At 34.5% G+C, this 14,702-nt stretch overlaps 1 protein-coding gene across 1 annotated transcript in view; it reads left to right on the forward strand.

Moving 5' to 3' along the window:
* The window catches only part of SEMA3A (semaphorin 3A), a 170,986-nt gene extending 160,171 nt beyond the window's left edge, over positions 1 to 10,815 (forward strand). The window contains 3 exon segments of the mRNA XM_032180723.1: positions 3,106 to 3,173; positions 8,319 to 8,461; positions 10,127 to 10,815. Of these exon segments, the coding sequence (XP_032036614.1) occupies positions 3,106 to 3,173; positions 8,319 to 8,461; positions 10,127 to 10,582 (667 nt within the window). The 3' untranslated portion in view covers positions 10,583 to 10,815.
* The last annotated feature ends 3,887 nt before the right edge of the window (positions 10,816 to 14,702 follow it).

Here is a 14,702-nt window from a genome sequence, read left to right on the forward strand (position 1 = left end):
GAGTACAAGGATTTATACATGTAAGGACCCTTTATATATATATTGAAATTAATGTTAACATATACTTAGTTGGGAGTTTCAAGATTCAAAACTCCAGTTTTGAATTGGTTGTTTTAGGAGATGAAATGTAGTATGGGGTGGGAAGTAACACTTGTGTCACAGACTTTTCAGATGGAGGATTAAAGTTCCAAGGTTTGCATTACAATGCATCCTAAACAACTACTGATGATAAAAGAAAAAGCTGCTTATGGAATGAATATCAGGTTCTATTTTTGCACCAGGAAGCGGAATTAATCTGAGACTTTTTTTTTCCCCCTGAAATTCTTTAGAAAATAATTAAAAAGGAGAAACAGAACCCATCCCAAATGAAGAGCTGGTCACGTTTTCTCCACTGCATGGGATAATTTCAAATCTGTGTTGGGAACACAGCATTAAGAGGAAGAGGAGTAGGAAAGCAGGGAGAGGGACCAGTGAGGTTTTCAAAGGGAGTCTGAAAGACTGAATTGATCTGAAAGTTTTAAGGGTTAGAAATCAGTGTGGTTGAGTACTGCTTCTGAATCGAAGGAGATTTTAGTAAGGTCTAACCACTGGATAATCCTTCTCTGCTACCTCTCAACTATTTTCTGTCCCTGAAACTCATGCTTTCTCTGCATTCATGCTTTCTCTGCATAAAATATTTATTTTTACTCCCTGCCCACTCAAGACTCACCTAATCATATAATTCATCTGCTTACGTATAGAGAAAAAATAGGGCTTTTAATTTTTTCCTTATCCGTCTCTTCAATTTATTCTCTTAAATGGCAAACTGAGCTCGCCTTTGCCACCAAGGGTAAAGGGAAAGACAGCTCTTCTTTCTGGGATTAAGGGGTGAGGTTAATGAGCTACACTTGTCTGCATAGCTATAGAAAAGCCTTGGGTTGCAAAACTTGTGTTTCTTAAGCTCACTTAAAAAGTAAGTTCTGGGAGACTGAGGTCCTGACAGGAGAAGCAGCTGTTCCATGAAACCTTCCCCCTTTCTCCCCTGGGAGCAGCAGCAACAGTAGAATAAAAAGTTTACTGAAGGGGAGGATCAGCTATTTACCTGGTACCTGCTGTACCCACTGCCCCAAGCCAGCTTTGAATGCATCTGTGACAAAATCAGCATCATGGAAAACAACTTAAATGTAAAAAAAAAAAACATTTTCCAAATAATTAATGTCTGCAATTTTAGGCTCCAGAAATACTGGGAGAGTCCTGAGGCATTTGCACAGATGCTTTTCTAATAGAGCTTTTTTTCCTTCTTCTTTTTCCTTTTTTTTTAAAAGAAACTTTTACAAGCCATGATTTTAATTTACTCCTCTTTCTTTGTATATTTAAGAAGTTTAAATGACAGTTCAGAGCTCCTGTATTGTGACCCCTTAACTCTGCCCCATGTAGATGTATTCTGGTTCATATTTCATAAATCATCATGTTGATACAATGCTATGTGCGACATTTTCCTGAGATTCTAACTAAACATCACATCCAAATTCCATTGACAGTAATATGAATCTTTCCACAGGCTTTTTCCTACAAATAGTACCCTATAAATATACTGCCTTTCAAAATTTAGGATGGAATAATGTAATTGTATGGTTCCTTATGTCTTGGGGATATTTTTATTTATTGGTAAACAGCACTATAAAGAAGGTATCTGAAATTAGGGTCAGTATATTTTTGAATCTTATATCAATCAACAAAAAAATCATTCTTATTAAAGCATGCTTAGATCTCCTGATTCACTAGGAACATTTTTTGTGGTTTTTATTTCCATTATCTCAATTTTTTAAAATTTGTTGCCATATTTCATATACATAATTTCTGTTTTAACGTTTCAGTAGTTTTTAGCTGAAAGCAAACAAATAAACAAACAAAACAACAACAACAATAAAACATGTAAAGTCTTTCAGCCAAGAGGAGTCAGCTGCTCGGTTGATGGTGCCTCTGTGAAAACAATTAGTATGTGCTGATGCTGGGCTCTTAGAGACTGCAAATAGGGTTAGTGAACTGAAGAGTTCTCTGTACTGCACAACAATGACTTTTTAAAAATGTGGGCTGTTGCCACAAGGGAGTGACCAACAGTGCTTTTTACAAGGCTACTTGACTTTTGCATATCCGTTGCTGGATGCTATAATCTGAAATCACAGCATTGTTCAGCAGCTTAATCCTCTTTGTTCTCCTCTAATTTTGCAAGCCCTCAGGCTTTCTCTGGTTCCTAAAGTAAAATCCTCACACTTGAAACACATCTTTGTTTGCCTTGTTCTTCTTGCTTTTTTAATATGAAACCCTTTTCTGTGGCTCAGTTGAATTTTCTGTCACAGCTATTTAAATAAAAATAGGAGCAGACAGAGAACAAATGCAAAAACAAAAAATATATTTAAAAGCTTTATTCTGTGACATAGAGTATTTTTAGCACAGTGATTTTAGATCAGTTTGTTTTCCAAAATCGTTAGTGGAGATCAAAGAACGAAAGACTTAAGAATCATTTCCAAATCTTCCTGTGTAAGTGTTTTATTCAGTTACTCTAAAGACAAAGCCATGTGCAATACATACATTAAATGTTTTACACATACATTAGTCTGCAGTGGCTGGGATCATCTACTTAATTTAACTTAGATTTTGTAGAAAATACAACACTTTGACACTCTTTAAAAGCCATTAATTCTAATATGTCATTTTAACTAAAAGGTGCCATGTTACTTACAGTATTCTGTGTTTGCAGAAAAGCTATGTTTTCTTCATGTTTTTGGTGTATGCTCAACTTTACTGTTTATGCTTTGATACCTTATAACAGTCCCGGTATCTATGAATCAAGTCATGAATTTGTCTCTGATTAATATTACCTAAAAAGTTAAAATGTACTTCATAGACTCAGTACAAGAGGCATGATCCTGAAGACTTTGTCGGTAAGTGTAGAGGCTGATGAACTATGATAATGCATAGAATATAATAATAAGCTGATTTCCTTCATCATGTTGATTAGATGCACTTGTGACTTATGTAATTTTATGTATATGCTCCATTTGTTGACAAAAGTGAATGCTGACCATTGAGGTCGCTAATAATTTTCAAATATAATACTTACAGACGTACTAGACGACAAGACATCCGAAATGGAGACCCTCTTACCCACTGCTCAGATCTGCAACATCATGGTGAGTTATGGGAATGGCTAAATTACAACAAATTTGTATGAACTTACAGACTCTGCACTGCATGAGTAGAATAGGAAGCACGTGAATGGTTTGTTGGAGAAATTGTCTTGAACATTTTGTACAGACGAACCTAATGTATCATTTTATTACAGCATCCTATTTTATGCATTTTATTACAGCAGCCTGGATCAGACACTAAAGATAATTATTTTTTTATTCCTCAGTTAACAGTTTTAATTATTATTATTCTTTTTTTTTCTGATTCACTTACCTTATATCATATTATCACACTAGGTTCATTATGTCAGAAGAGTATAATACCACCTTCGAAACAGAAAGAAGTACATACATGTTAGTTCATATAGTTTGAATGTGATGATAAACAAGCACATAATTAGCCACCTTTGCTAAATATGGAATGGCCTTTGTTGTAGGTGACACCCTAACAGTTGTTCCATGTAGTAGGCCTGTACTGTGTGCTTTCAGTATGTTTTCGGTTTTCTTTGACATCTTTTACTTTTGTTGTTTTATTTTCACATACTGTATTGACCAGATTTTCCATTATTGAATTGCTTGGCTCACGAACCTCACAGTTACTAATTTGTTGCCAAACTCTTCAAAAGATCTTCACTCAGAAAACGAAAAATGTACTTTTTGCCCTACATGAAGAGAACACTTAGGCAACACTTCCCTCTGCTGGAAAAAAAAATAAATAAAATAATAATAAAAAAATTGTGTTTGTGTTATATCTGTAATAACAGTTAAACTATTGCACAGATTTCTGGGATAAATAAAGTAGAGGTGGCTGAACATGGAGATACCTCAAAACCCTTATGTCCATCCAGTTCTTATAATAGCAACAATGACTAATAATCCATACATGTACTCTTGTGTCAGCTGCAATTCACTACTACTATCTACCAGTAACAATTTTCTCTATCTTCCTTTTTAATTATTAGCTATTTAATCATAGTTAGGATTACTGCAGCTTTTCTTTTTGCTTCATTAGTTTCAGACACAGGCCAAGCTACTCAGAATAAAAGGCTTGGGAAAATTCATGAATGAACTATGATCAATATACAATTGTCACATTTTTATAACTCATGAATGCACAATTAGATTAATTTGAATTTGACAATTTGGACTAGTAGAAAGTTCACAATTTTCCACTTAAATTATATCTAGTAATAGACATCAGATAGCAGATGAGACAACTGGCTATTGGGGCTGAGATGACATTTTGGTTCCCCAGTATGAAATTACATCAGGCACTACATGTGGATTTTATTCCTGAAAGCAGCATGTCGTAGACATTACCTTCACCTTTTTTAGTTTCTCCATCTTTAAACTACTCATGGTGAGCTAACTACCACGGGCCCATTTTATTTTTAACATTCTCTTCCCATTGCTAGCTGTAATTTATACAACTTCAGGTCTATTCCCTATCTTCATAGACCAGGAAAGTAATTAAAAACACTTTTTTTTTTTTTTAACCTTCCCCTGGAAAACATACTTGTCTGAAAATATATCTTCTGTACAAAGAAAAGAGATTAATCTTTTCTTTGTGCAGTTTTTTTTATGACAAAAATCATGAGAACTCAAGGTCAGGAAAAAGCTATTATATACTACTCTTGACCACAAGGATTTTTAATACAGCTTTGTCAAAATAGGTAAAGCAGTGAAATATGAGGCAAGATATCACTTGAAAATGATTTCACCATCTAGTGGTGAAATGAAGATGGACTGACTGGAAGAAACTAACTTACAAAGTTAGTTGTGAATCTGTAAAATTTTCTTAGATTATTACATATGGAAAAGTGCATCATGCAGTATACAGACAGCTACATGGTCCATGAACTTTGCCAATTTATGTTATTTTTTTTCTTTGGCTCTGACCAGTAGTTTCATGGACAACACAAGTAGAATTGGGAATTTTTATAGCCAAGAATGAGCTCCAGCAACCATTTACTACATTTCTACACATTCCTCTACAGGAACAAAACAAACAAACAAACAAACAAAAAATGGTCTCTTAGTATACAAGTCACTTTTAAAGACATTGTGGAAATTTACGTAGATATCAGTCAGAAGCAATAGTGCTTAATAAGGTTTAGTTAGCTCTCTCAGTTCTTTTGTGCAAATGCTGCACAGTACGCAGCAACAGAGAAAGATGAGGATCCTCAGTTGTACATGTGTTTGGCCAGATATAAGTGTTTGAATTTAAAAACATAAATAACTTTGTGTCAGCCAAAGAACAAATTTTAATTATTCCATATTAGTGCTATCAAGAAATTTATCAAGGTGGTTTTGTTTGTTTGTTTGTTTATATGCTTGCTTGTTTTGAATAATTTGTAAGTGAGGTGGAACCTTTTCTTAGGTAAGTCATCCCAGGGAGAGCTCATAGAACTTCTCCTTGTTTGTCTGTAAAATCAGATGCATTCATCTGCAAACCAATCTTGGGATAAGTACCTAACTTTTCATACTTCTTTGGTTATGTCGGAAATTATGTATTTATCGGGGTAGTAAACTGATATTGCTGTTGGATTCATTTTGGGAGTTGCAGATCTCAGACAGGATTTGGGGTTCAAATTCATAACCACCTTCATGACTTCTATAGTTTTCTAATTACTCCAGCTGTTCTTCTGAACTTCCTAGTCATTCATTCTTCTTCCTACTCTCTTCATCTTCTCCCTCAGTCCCAGAAGTGTTCTCTGGTCCTGTGATTATGCCATCACTTTGCTTTACTTTCTTGCACTCTACATACTCAGTATTATGTGAAATCTATAGACACTTTGGGACCTGTTTTCTGCTCCCTTAAATCATAGAAATTGAATTTTAAGGATTTCTTAATTCCTTCCCCTCTCATTGCATGGCTGTTGCTAATTTTTTTGGAGCTGTGAGCAACTTGAAAGGGGGCTTCTGCTACCTACCATGTGATCTCAGACCTGAATGCCATGGGCAAGATCCAACAAGCCACCCAGAAGTTTCAAACGGTGTCAGCATTCACCTTCAAGCTAACTTCCATTAAAACTGTGGTTAGTTTCTCAAATATTAAGGATATCCTAGATGTCTACTTTTTTCTGAAGAAACTCCTTTATATACTTAAAACTATGCTACTGCTCATGCACAGTAGGATCCTTGCCAAAGAAATGATCCTAGGTGAAGAAGGGGACATTTCCTACTGGCTGTTTTATATGCTGCAGCCATGCATGTGCTGTCTGTTGTGCATCCCAGTGCAGATACGAAACTACCTCTTGTCAACTGCATGGCAACTGTTTAGCCATGTGAATTCTGTTCCTAAATCAGAGCATCTAACTTGAAACAGTAGAGAAAGGACACCTAGATCATGCTGTTGAATCTACAGAGTAGCAATGAATAATCATCCAACCATTTCCATTTGCAATCATTATCTTTTCACTTCCAGTCATATTCAGTTAATGTCTTCATATATTTCCAGTTCTTCAATTTTATTGACAAAAATTTGCCCAAGCTCCATCAGGCCTTTCCTCTGTACACTTGGCTACATTCTGTTCCATCTGTATTACAATTTTGTTGTTGGTTTGCTTTCTAAGTCATTCCACCATTTCTCTCCATCTTCCTGGCCTAAAGCTGCACTGACATTCTTCATTGGGATGTGGTTTCTGAGAGATGTCATAAAAATTGCTTCAGTTTCTCATTTATATGATACCCTGCTTACTTGCTGGAAAAACTTATAATCCAGCAGAGGAAAGCAAACTAATCCATCCCTATTTGTTTAACATTTATAGGCCATTTGATGTTTCCTTACTGAGAACTGGGCAAGCACAAGTTCCTATTCTGTCCCCCATCCTTCCTCCTATCCTCCATCGTGCTGCAAGTCATTATGGAAAGACATGATTTCTGTGTCAACATAAACCAGGAGCTCAATTTTAACTTTGGCTCAGTAGTCTAGCAAACAACTTGTGTTTGCTAAACTTGGCCAATATGATAAAGGCTAAGTGAAAGCAAACACATTGTGACAAATGATTTATTTGAGAATATTTTCATTAGACATCATTTTCCTGTTAAACTGTTTCAAAAGAAGTTCCTAAAAAAATTCCAGTACTGTAGATCAAAAATGGAAAACGGAAAGAATGACAAATAATGGCAAGGAGACAGGAAACCCCATGAGATCAAAACAGTGTTAAATAGTTTACCAACTCCTTCCTCTCCATCTACTCTGTAGGATTATTGTATTCTTGCCACTTAAGACCATAACAGCATTTTAAAGAGCTAAGGTGGAGAGTTGTAATATGATGCCTTATAGCCTCTGCGGTATCGGAGAAGAATCAAATGCCATATAAGTCCTATAGCTATGTGATATTTCCAGCAAGTTGATGAATATCTTGAAACATTGCTGTTACAAAAGGAAGTTATTTGTTTAACTTTCTTTGTCCCCTCCCATAATGTCTGGTTTATTAACCTCATTACATTTCCATAAATTATATCTGTATGAAAGGAAATGATTAATTGAAGATTGTTTCCTTGAAAACATTATTCCTGGTCATTAACAGCTTCAGCAAACCATAGTGCTATATAATCTAAATACATTATACTACTTTTAAATAGCCTCATGTTTTACTACTTTGCTCTAAAGTATTATGATCATAGAGTCCAGGAGGCATCATTACAGGCATTCTGCAACTACACCCTGAGTTTTCTCGCTGCATACAGTTGGCCATAAAAATTCTTGTCATGTCCTAGATGTTTTCCTTGATGAATAAAAATGAGGTTTGAACAAAATTTCACAATGAAATTCATTAACTTCACATATTGATATATTAACAGCTATTAGGATTTAAAATACAAAAATAAAAAAAATAAAATAAAAAAAAAAACTACAAGGGTTGCGTACAAAAATAGAGGCAATGGAGATTTTCCAAAGACATGTTGGTATGGAGAAATTTATCTTTAAGAGTCTTATTATGTTGAAACACCTTAAAGGATCCTAATTTGTAAATAAACAAATTCATTTGCTAATTAAGATATTTTTTTCTTTCCTGATCATTTAAATTTATGTTTCCCTCTTCCCTTTCCCCTTCCCCTTTCCCTTCTCCTTCCCTTCCCCTTCCCCTTTCCCTTCCTTTTTCCTATTTTTCCTTTTTCCCTTTTCCCTTTGCTTTACAGATAATCTAAGTGGTCAGACTGTGGAGGAAAAGATTATCTATGGCGTAGAGAATAGCAGCACTTTTCTTGAGTGCAGTCCAAAATCTCAGCGTGCCATAGTCTACTGGCAATTCCAGAAGCAAAATGATGACCACAAAGAAGAGGTACAGTAGAAAAAAAATAAGAGATACAACTAATCTTTTCTATGAAGATATATTTGAGCCTCTGTCCTTCCCAGAATAATGTCCATCTTTACTTCAGTTTGCAGTTGTTCTCCTGGAATCTTATTATTTTTCTTGCTCCTCATCATATTCATACCCTTATCACATAAAATCCCATAAACTCCAAGAGATTTTACTGATCCATATCAGAAAACTTTCATACTCTGTCCCTGGTTTACTCCTTGTAAAGCATTTTTTGTTTGTTTGTTTGATTCTTTGTTTTGTTTTGTTTTGATTTTCATTCAGATATCTTAGATATACTAAAATTCCCTTTCACAGATGGTCAACAAAAAGCTAGTATGCTAAGTACCACCTAAAGCATCGTACACGGATTATATTGAACTTAAAAATTACGAAGACCTGAAAGCTGTTGCTACAGGAAAAAAAAAAAAAAAAAAAAAAAAAAGAGAGAGAGAGAGAGAAAGCTGACTATATTAATCTAATTATGCTATGTAAAAGGTAGTCCAACAGGAGTGTTTCCTGTGTGCTGCATGCTCCAAGACTGAACTGCAGATAATACAGATAGAGTGAGGAACTGTAGTAGACCCAAGAGTATGAAAATTTGCATATCATTTTCATTAAAAACCAGTATTCATAGAGGCAAAACCACTCACTTTCTCTGATTGCATTGCACTAAACTGACAGATTATTTTCCTCTTTCTCTTGTTACCAACATTCTTACATTATTACTCGGGTTTTTGAGAACCTATTATCCGGGTTCTCAAATCATCTTACTATCCAGCTAGGTCACATATGTCATAAGAGAATAATCTACTCTGGTATGTAGAGAGATCAAGCTAGGAAACTAAAACTTGTCTGTTGCATTTAAGTATTTGGAAATATAGATGAACTATACTGAAGCACGTTTTTTAAAGCATGCATTTAGTTATGTAAACTGATTTATATACTTTTGCTTTATTTGCATAAATAGTAAAATATTTAGAATTTATTTTTGGTGAAGAGAGCAACAGATGAAAATGTGCCCATTCTGTCCACAGCTCCACATGGATTCAAAAAAGGAAATTATATTTGTAGATATCAGTTCATTCATAAATATATGATATTTTGGACAGCTACTTGTTGAATATTAAAAATTTCAGAGTGAATCCTTATTGTTCTTTTGTAAATTCTCCACTTACCCTGAACCCCCTCCTACAAATAAGACCTTCTGTAGTAGGGAACAATCGAACCTTTCCCACATATATATTTGGGCATAACTTAAAGGTAATAGTAAATGTGTCATCTTTAATTAAGGCAAATGAATCCATGCTGGCTCTGCTGATTAACTGTTGGCATTTTCTCTAATCTTACTGACAATTCCATCTGATTGAGCTGCTACCAATATTATTCAAGTATCAATAAAGACTAAAGAGTAAATTCTTCATCCTCCAAACTCTTTTTGTACCACAAGAATAGTTTGCCCAGAGTATTTGACTCTGCCATAACTGCAGATGACTGGCAAGGGGTATTCCATTTATGTGGTTTTGGGCTTTTTGGCCAAATTTTACTAGCTGAAATGAACTGTGCTAAGGAACTTGTATGTTAAGAGGATAATTTTGCACATATATGAAAGCAAACTATTGAAATTACCCCTTTTCTCTAATACAGATAAAAGTGGATGATCGAATGATCCGAACAGAGCAAGGTCTATTGCTACGAAGTCTTCAACGGAGAGACTCTGGTATTTATTTTTGTCATGCTGTGGAGCATGGCTTCATGCAATCTTTGCTCAAAGTGACCCTGGAAGTAATTGATACTGACCACCTGGAAGAGCTGCTCCATAAAGAAGATGATGGTGATGCCTCCAAAACCAAGGATGCTACCAACAGCATGACACCCAGTCAAAAGATCTGGTATAGAGACTTCATGCAGTTAATCAATCACCCCAATCTCAACACAATGGATGAGTTCTGTGAGCAGGTTTGGAAAAGAGACCGCAAACAACGCCGTCAAAGGCCTGCCAATGCGCAGGTGAATACAAATAAGTGGAAGCATCTACAAGAGAATAAAAAAGGTAGGAACAGGAGGACCCATGAATTTGAGAGGGCACCACGGAGTGTCTGAGCTGCGTTACCTCTAGGAACCTCATCCAAGTAGAAACTTGTATAGACAGATAACTGGAAAACAAAATGCAATATACATGAACTTTTTCATGGCATTATGTGGATGTTTACAAGAGTGGAAAGTTCAAACTGTTTCCACTAGGTTTAAATAAAATCCATTTCTAACTTTCCTAGTAAGTCCTTTGTCTCTGCTCTGATTCTAAGACCAGAAAGACTGGAGTATCAAGGATGAAAACTCACCTGGACCTAGCTTAATGCTCAAAGAGTTCTCCAAGTATTCAGCAGGCAGGTTTTGCTTTCTCTTTTGCCTGAGATATAGACAAAATGCTGTATTTCATGCTGTCATCTTAAAGAAAAGAAAAACAAAACCCACCTTTCATCATCAGCACTACCACTCGTAGACTTATTATAAAACTGCATGAACTCATTAAGCTGATGAACGTCTAAACACATGATTGGACACAAGGATTTGTTCTTGTTTTGTCTACCAGTTCTCCTGTTTATAAGTATTAGAAGAGGAAAAACAATACTGGATGAGATTGTGGAAATTTGAACAACATATGGAAATTTGAACATCATCTGGAGGAACAAAAAAATTTGGAGTACACTGGCCTACTACTGATGACTTCTTTCAGCTTTGATCTAAAGATGTATTTTATAAAAAATATAATTTAAATGTACGATGGAAAATATGCAGCAAACATTAGCTCTTTTCTAAAATAGATTAGACTTTCTGTCTTAGAAATATTGTACTTCCTAATTATTGGTTTAGAGTTAAAAAAAGTGACAACTTCCAATTATGAGCTGCTTTACTTTTTTGTTTGGAAAATCTTCCAGGGGAACTAGTCACACTGCAGTTCACCTCCTCCCTACTGTCTCAGTAACCTTTATGACATGTAACTTCAAAGCAATTTTAAAACTAAGCTATTTTAACATGAAAGTCACTGTATCGCATGGAAGTCTTCTGCATTCTTTTCTCTAAGTATGGTATTTGAAATGATTGAACTTGTGTAATACCTTGCTATAGACTGAACCAATTAAGAGGAGAGTGTCGATTTTCAGTTGTATATTTTTTTATTATTATTAAAAAACAAAAACAAAAACAAAAACTAAATAGCATTAAAATACCTTCTACTAATTACACTCTTGCTTTCTTGGTTCATAAATATTTGTGAATGCTAATATTTAAATAATGTGGCTCATAGACTATCATATATCCATGAGCAAAGCTCACATTCATCTTAAGGTGTTTTGTTCCCAACTCAGTGGTAGAAATATGTCCACACTAGTGATTCTCTGTGCTCCTTTCTTTCTGTGGGCCAGATCACCCAAATTCAAAGTACCAGCACTAGGCCACATATATATAACCTCAGAGCCAGCAATCTGTTTCAAAATCAAAGGGACTATTTTATCCCTGGGTGATGTCTGCTGCAGTAGTAAATTGGTGCAGTTCAATTTAAGACTATTTTATACTAACAGATAATTTGGTCCTGCACTTCTGTGTTATTCTATATACAGGAGAGCAACAGGGTAAAACAGACAATGCACTTGCAACATAAGTGTCAGTTTAGGGATATAAGTAGTGGATTTATTCACCTCAGCACATATGTGCCTTTGGTCCCCAGTTCTATGGTGTCCAGTTCTTTTGAGGTCATCTTTCTCCAGCCTCCTATATTTTACCTTGGTAGAGTCAGTAAATGGCATAATTTCAAGTAATGTCATTGTGGGGAAGATTACTAGAACAAAGTCCTTAGTTTGCTAAAGGAGTTTTTATATAAAAGTGTGTCTGTATTGATGACTGATCTGTTTTGCTGTTATTCACTCCAGATTATTTAATTTATCAATCACAACACTATTGGCCTTATCAGATACAATGTAACACAACCTCTGTGACAGCAACTCTCACAGTATGTCCCCATTTCCTTGCTACTCACTAATTAAAGTATCTTTCTGATTAGCAAAACCTTGGCTTCTTGCCTTCACAACAACTGGGTTATCACTGAAGGCCCAATCACTTTAGACCCCTCTGAATTTTTTGCAGGTGATGAACTTGCAAGTTTTTTTATGCAAGTTATTTTCTAGCATAAATTCATTGAATAGGGCAGGACAAGTCTGTAAGGCCATGCAAAGTACTTGGGAATTTAGTTTTGAAGCAAGTTTAACTATCTCTTGTATTTAACTTGACTCTTGTGAACTTTAGTGTGCTGTTAAATTCCCATACTTTCATGATACGCGGAGTAGGGATAAATTAAAACATAGGTTCAACTATGTGCTTTCTTGTACAGAAATATTAATTTTCAGTTCAGCCTATGATTAATTTGTGAGCTTTGTTGTCTGCTGAAGTATTTAACTGTAATCACAAAACACTCTTTAGCCTTTTGTGTAGGGCTATTATGTAGCATCAAGTCATTAGAATCCTGTTTGTTACAAAAGGAAACAGTTTTAAAATGAACCTCAGAGAATTAATTTGAAAAAATATAGTTTGATTTTGACAGGCCCTAAATGACTTAGTTTCCTTTTATACATATTAATGGTATTGCCATGTAACTTTTTTTTGCTTTACCTTGCTCGTTTTTGCTGCCATTTGCTGAAAAAAATATAAATCCTATAAAAACTAACCTATTCCACCACTCCTTAAGAAAAGAACAGCTTACATTAAGTCTGTGTTCTAAGATATGCTTTTCTGTATTTAAAAAAAAAAAAAAAAAAAAAAAAAAAAAAAAAAAGATAATTAATGGGAACAAAATTACAGAAGTTGCAGTGTTTTTACTGTGACCTGTCAGTCTAATTGGATAATAGATGTGATCAGATCTTACTGACTTAAATTCAGTCCTCACTGACACGAGTAGTCTTGTTTATGTCTTTGTATTTGCTCATATAAATAAGAGGATAGATGATAAGTCAGCAGCAGAAATTGATGTCTTTCACATTCATATTATGGTCAAATTAAAACAACAGTTAATACTAGTGAAATTAACTATTTTTTTTTTCCAAAGAAAATAGGCCTTAATAAATTCATGGATATAACGATGCCCTGGAGCTTCAATAAAAATCATACCCCTATTTGTGTCATATTTTTTTAACACACCATAAGGATTAAAAATAAAGGTAAAAACAACATTTCTGTAAATCATCAATAAAACCCTCTAAACCTCTAGTTACAGACTTTAGAAAACGTAAAAAGTTGTGTTTATGCTGGAGAGAAATGAAAAGTTTCATTTATATCCATAAAAAAAATGTTTTGTTTTAAGACATCCATTTGAAAGGAACAAAAATACATTGAATCTTACTCTTACTCATGTACACTACACTTGCATGGATCACTGAAGATGGGAATTTGTTCAATGTCTCCTAAAAACTGTATGATGATTTTGTTAAACTATAACATCAAACTGAGAAAATGTGCATCTTTGCAGAACAGAGTTAAATCTTAATGACCCAATAAAGTCACTATGTAAAAAAAAAAATAAAATTAAATTAAATGCATGTGAATGCGCATTTACTGATCCTTTTTATGTATTATTTAGTGAATATCAATGGTATGTGTTTAATAGTTCAGCTTTTGCTACCTACACATTAGCCAAAAGAGATGTAAATATTTTTGACTAGATAAGGAGGTACAATGTAAAGTACTGTTATCTAGAGGTACTCCATTTTGGTGTGTTCAGCATAATACTAAAATGCAAGATTTTGCCACACAGGTAATATGGTAGTTTATTTGCTATATCAGTGCCAAAGTTATGTGCTTATTCTTTAAGCACATTCCTTACTGGATAGTAAATAATTCTAATTCTGTATCTATCACTTCAATTCAGATGGGAACTAGAAAACTGGAGAGGAAAAATGTAATGAAACTGCTGCTGTAAATTATTTCTTTTAGCATGTATTCAGTTGTTAAATAAACATTTCTTCCAAATATTTGAAGTTCACTGTCTTAACTGTTTATATGGAAATGTGCCCTGTAACCTTCATGAATGTATGGAGTGTATTGCTGCCAATATAATGCTATTAGTGTATATAAGTTCTGTTTACTAATCCAGAAGGGTTGTTGTTTTTATTAATGGTGTTTATTGTTTCTTTATGAAGAGTACAAACTAGTAAGGCTTGAAATGGAACCTTCA

The sequence above is a fragment of the Aythya fuligula genome, chromosome 1, assembly GCF_009819795.1.
Source record: "Aythya fuligula isolate bAytFul2 chromosome 1, bAytFul2.pri, whole genome shotgun sequence".
In the NCBI taxonomy this organism is placed as follows: domain Eukaryota; kingdom Metazoa; phylum Chordata; class Aves; order Anseriformes; family Anatidae; genus Aythya; species Aythya fuligula.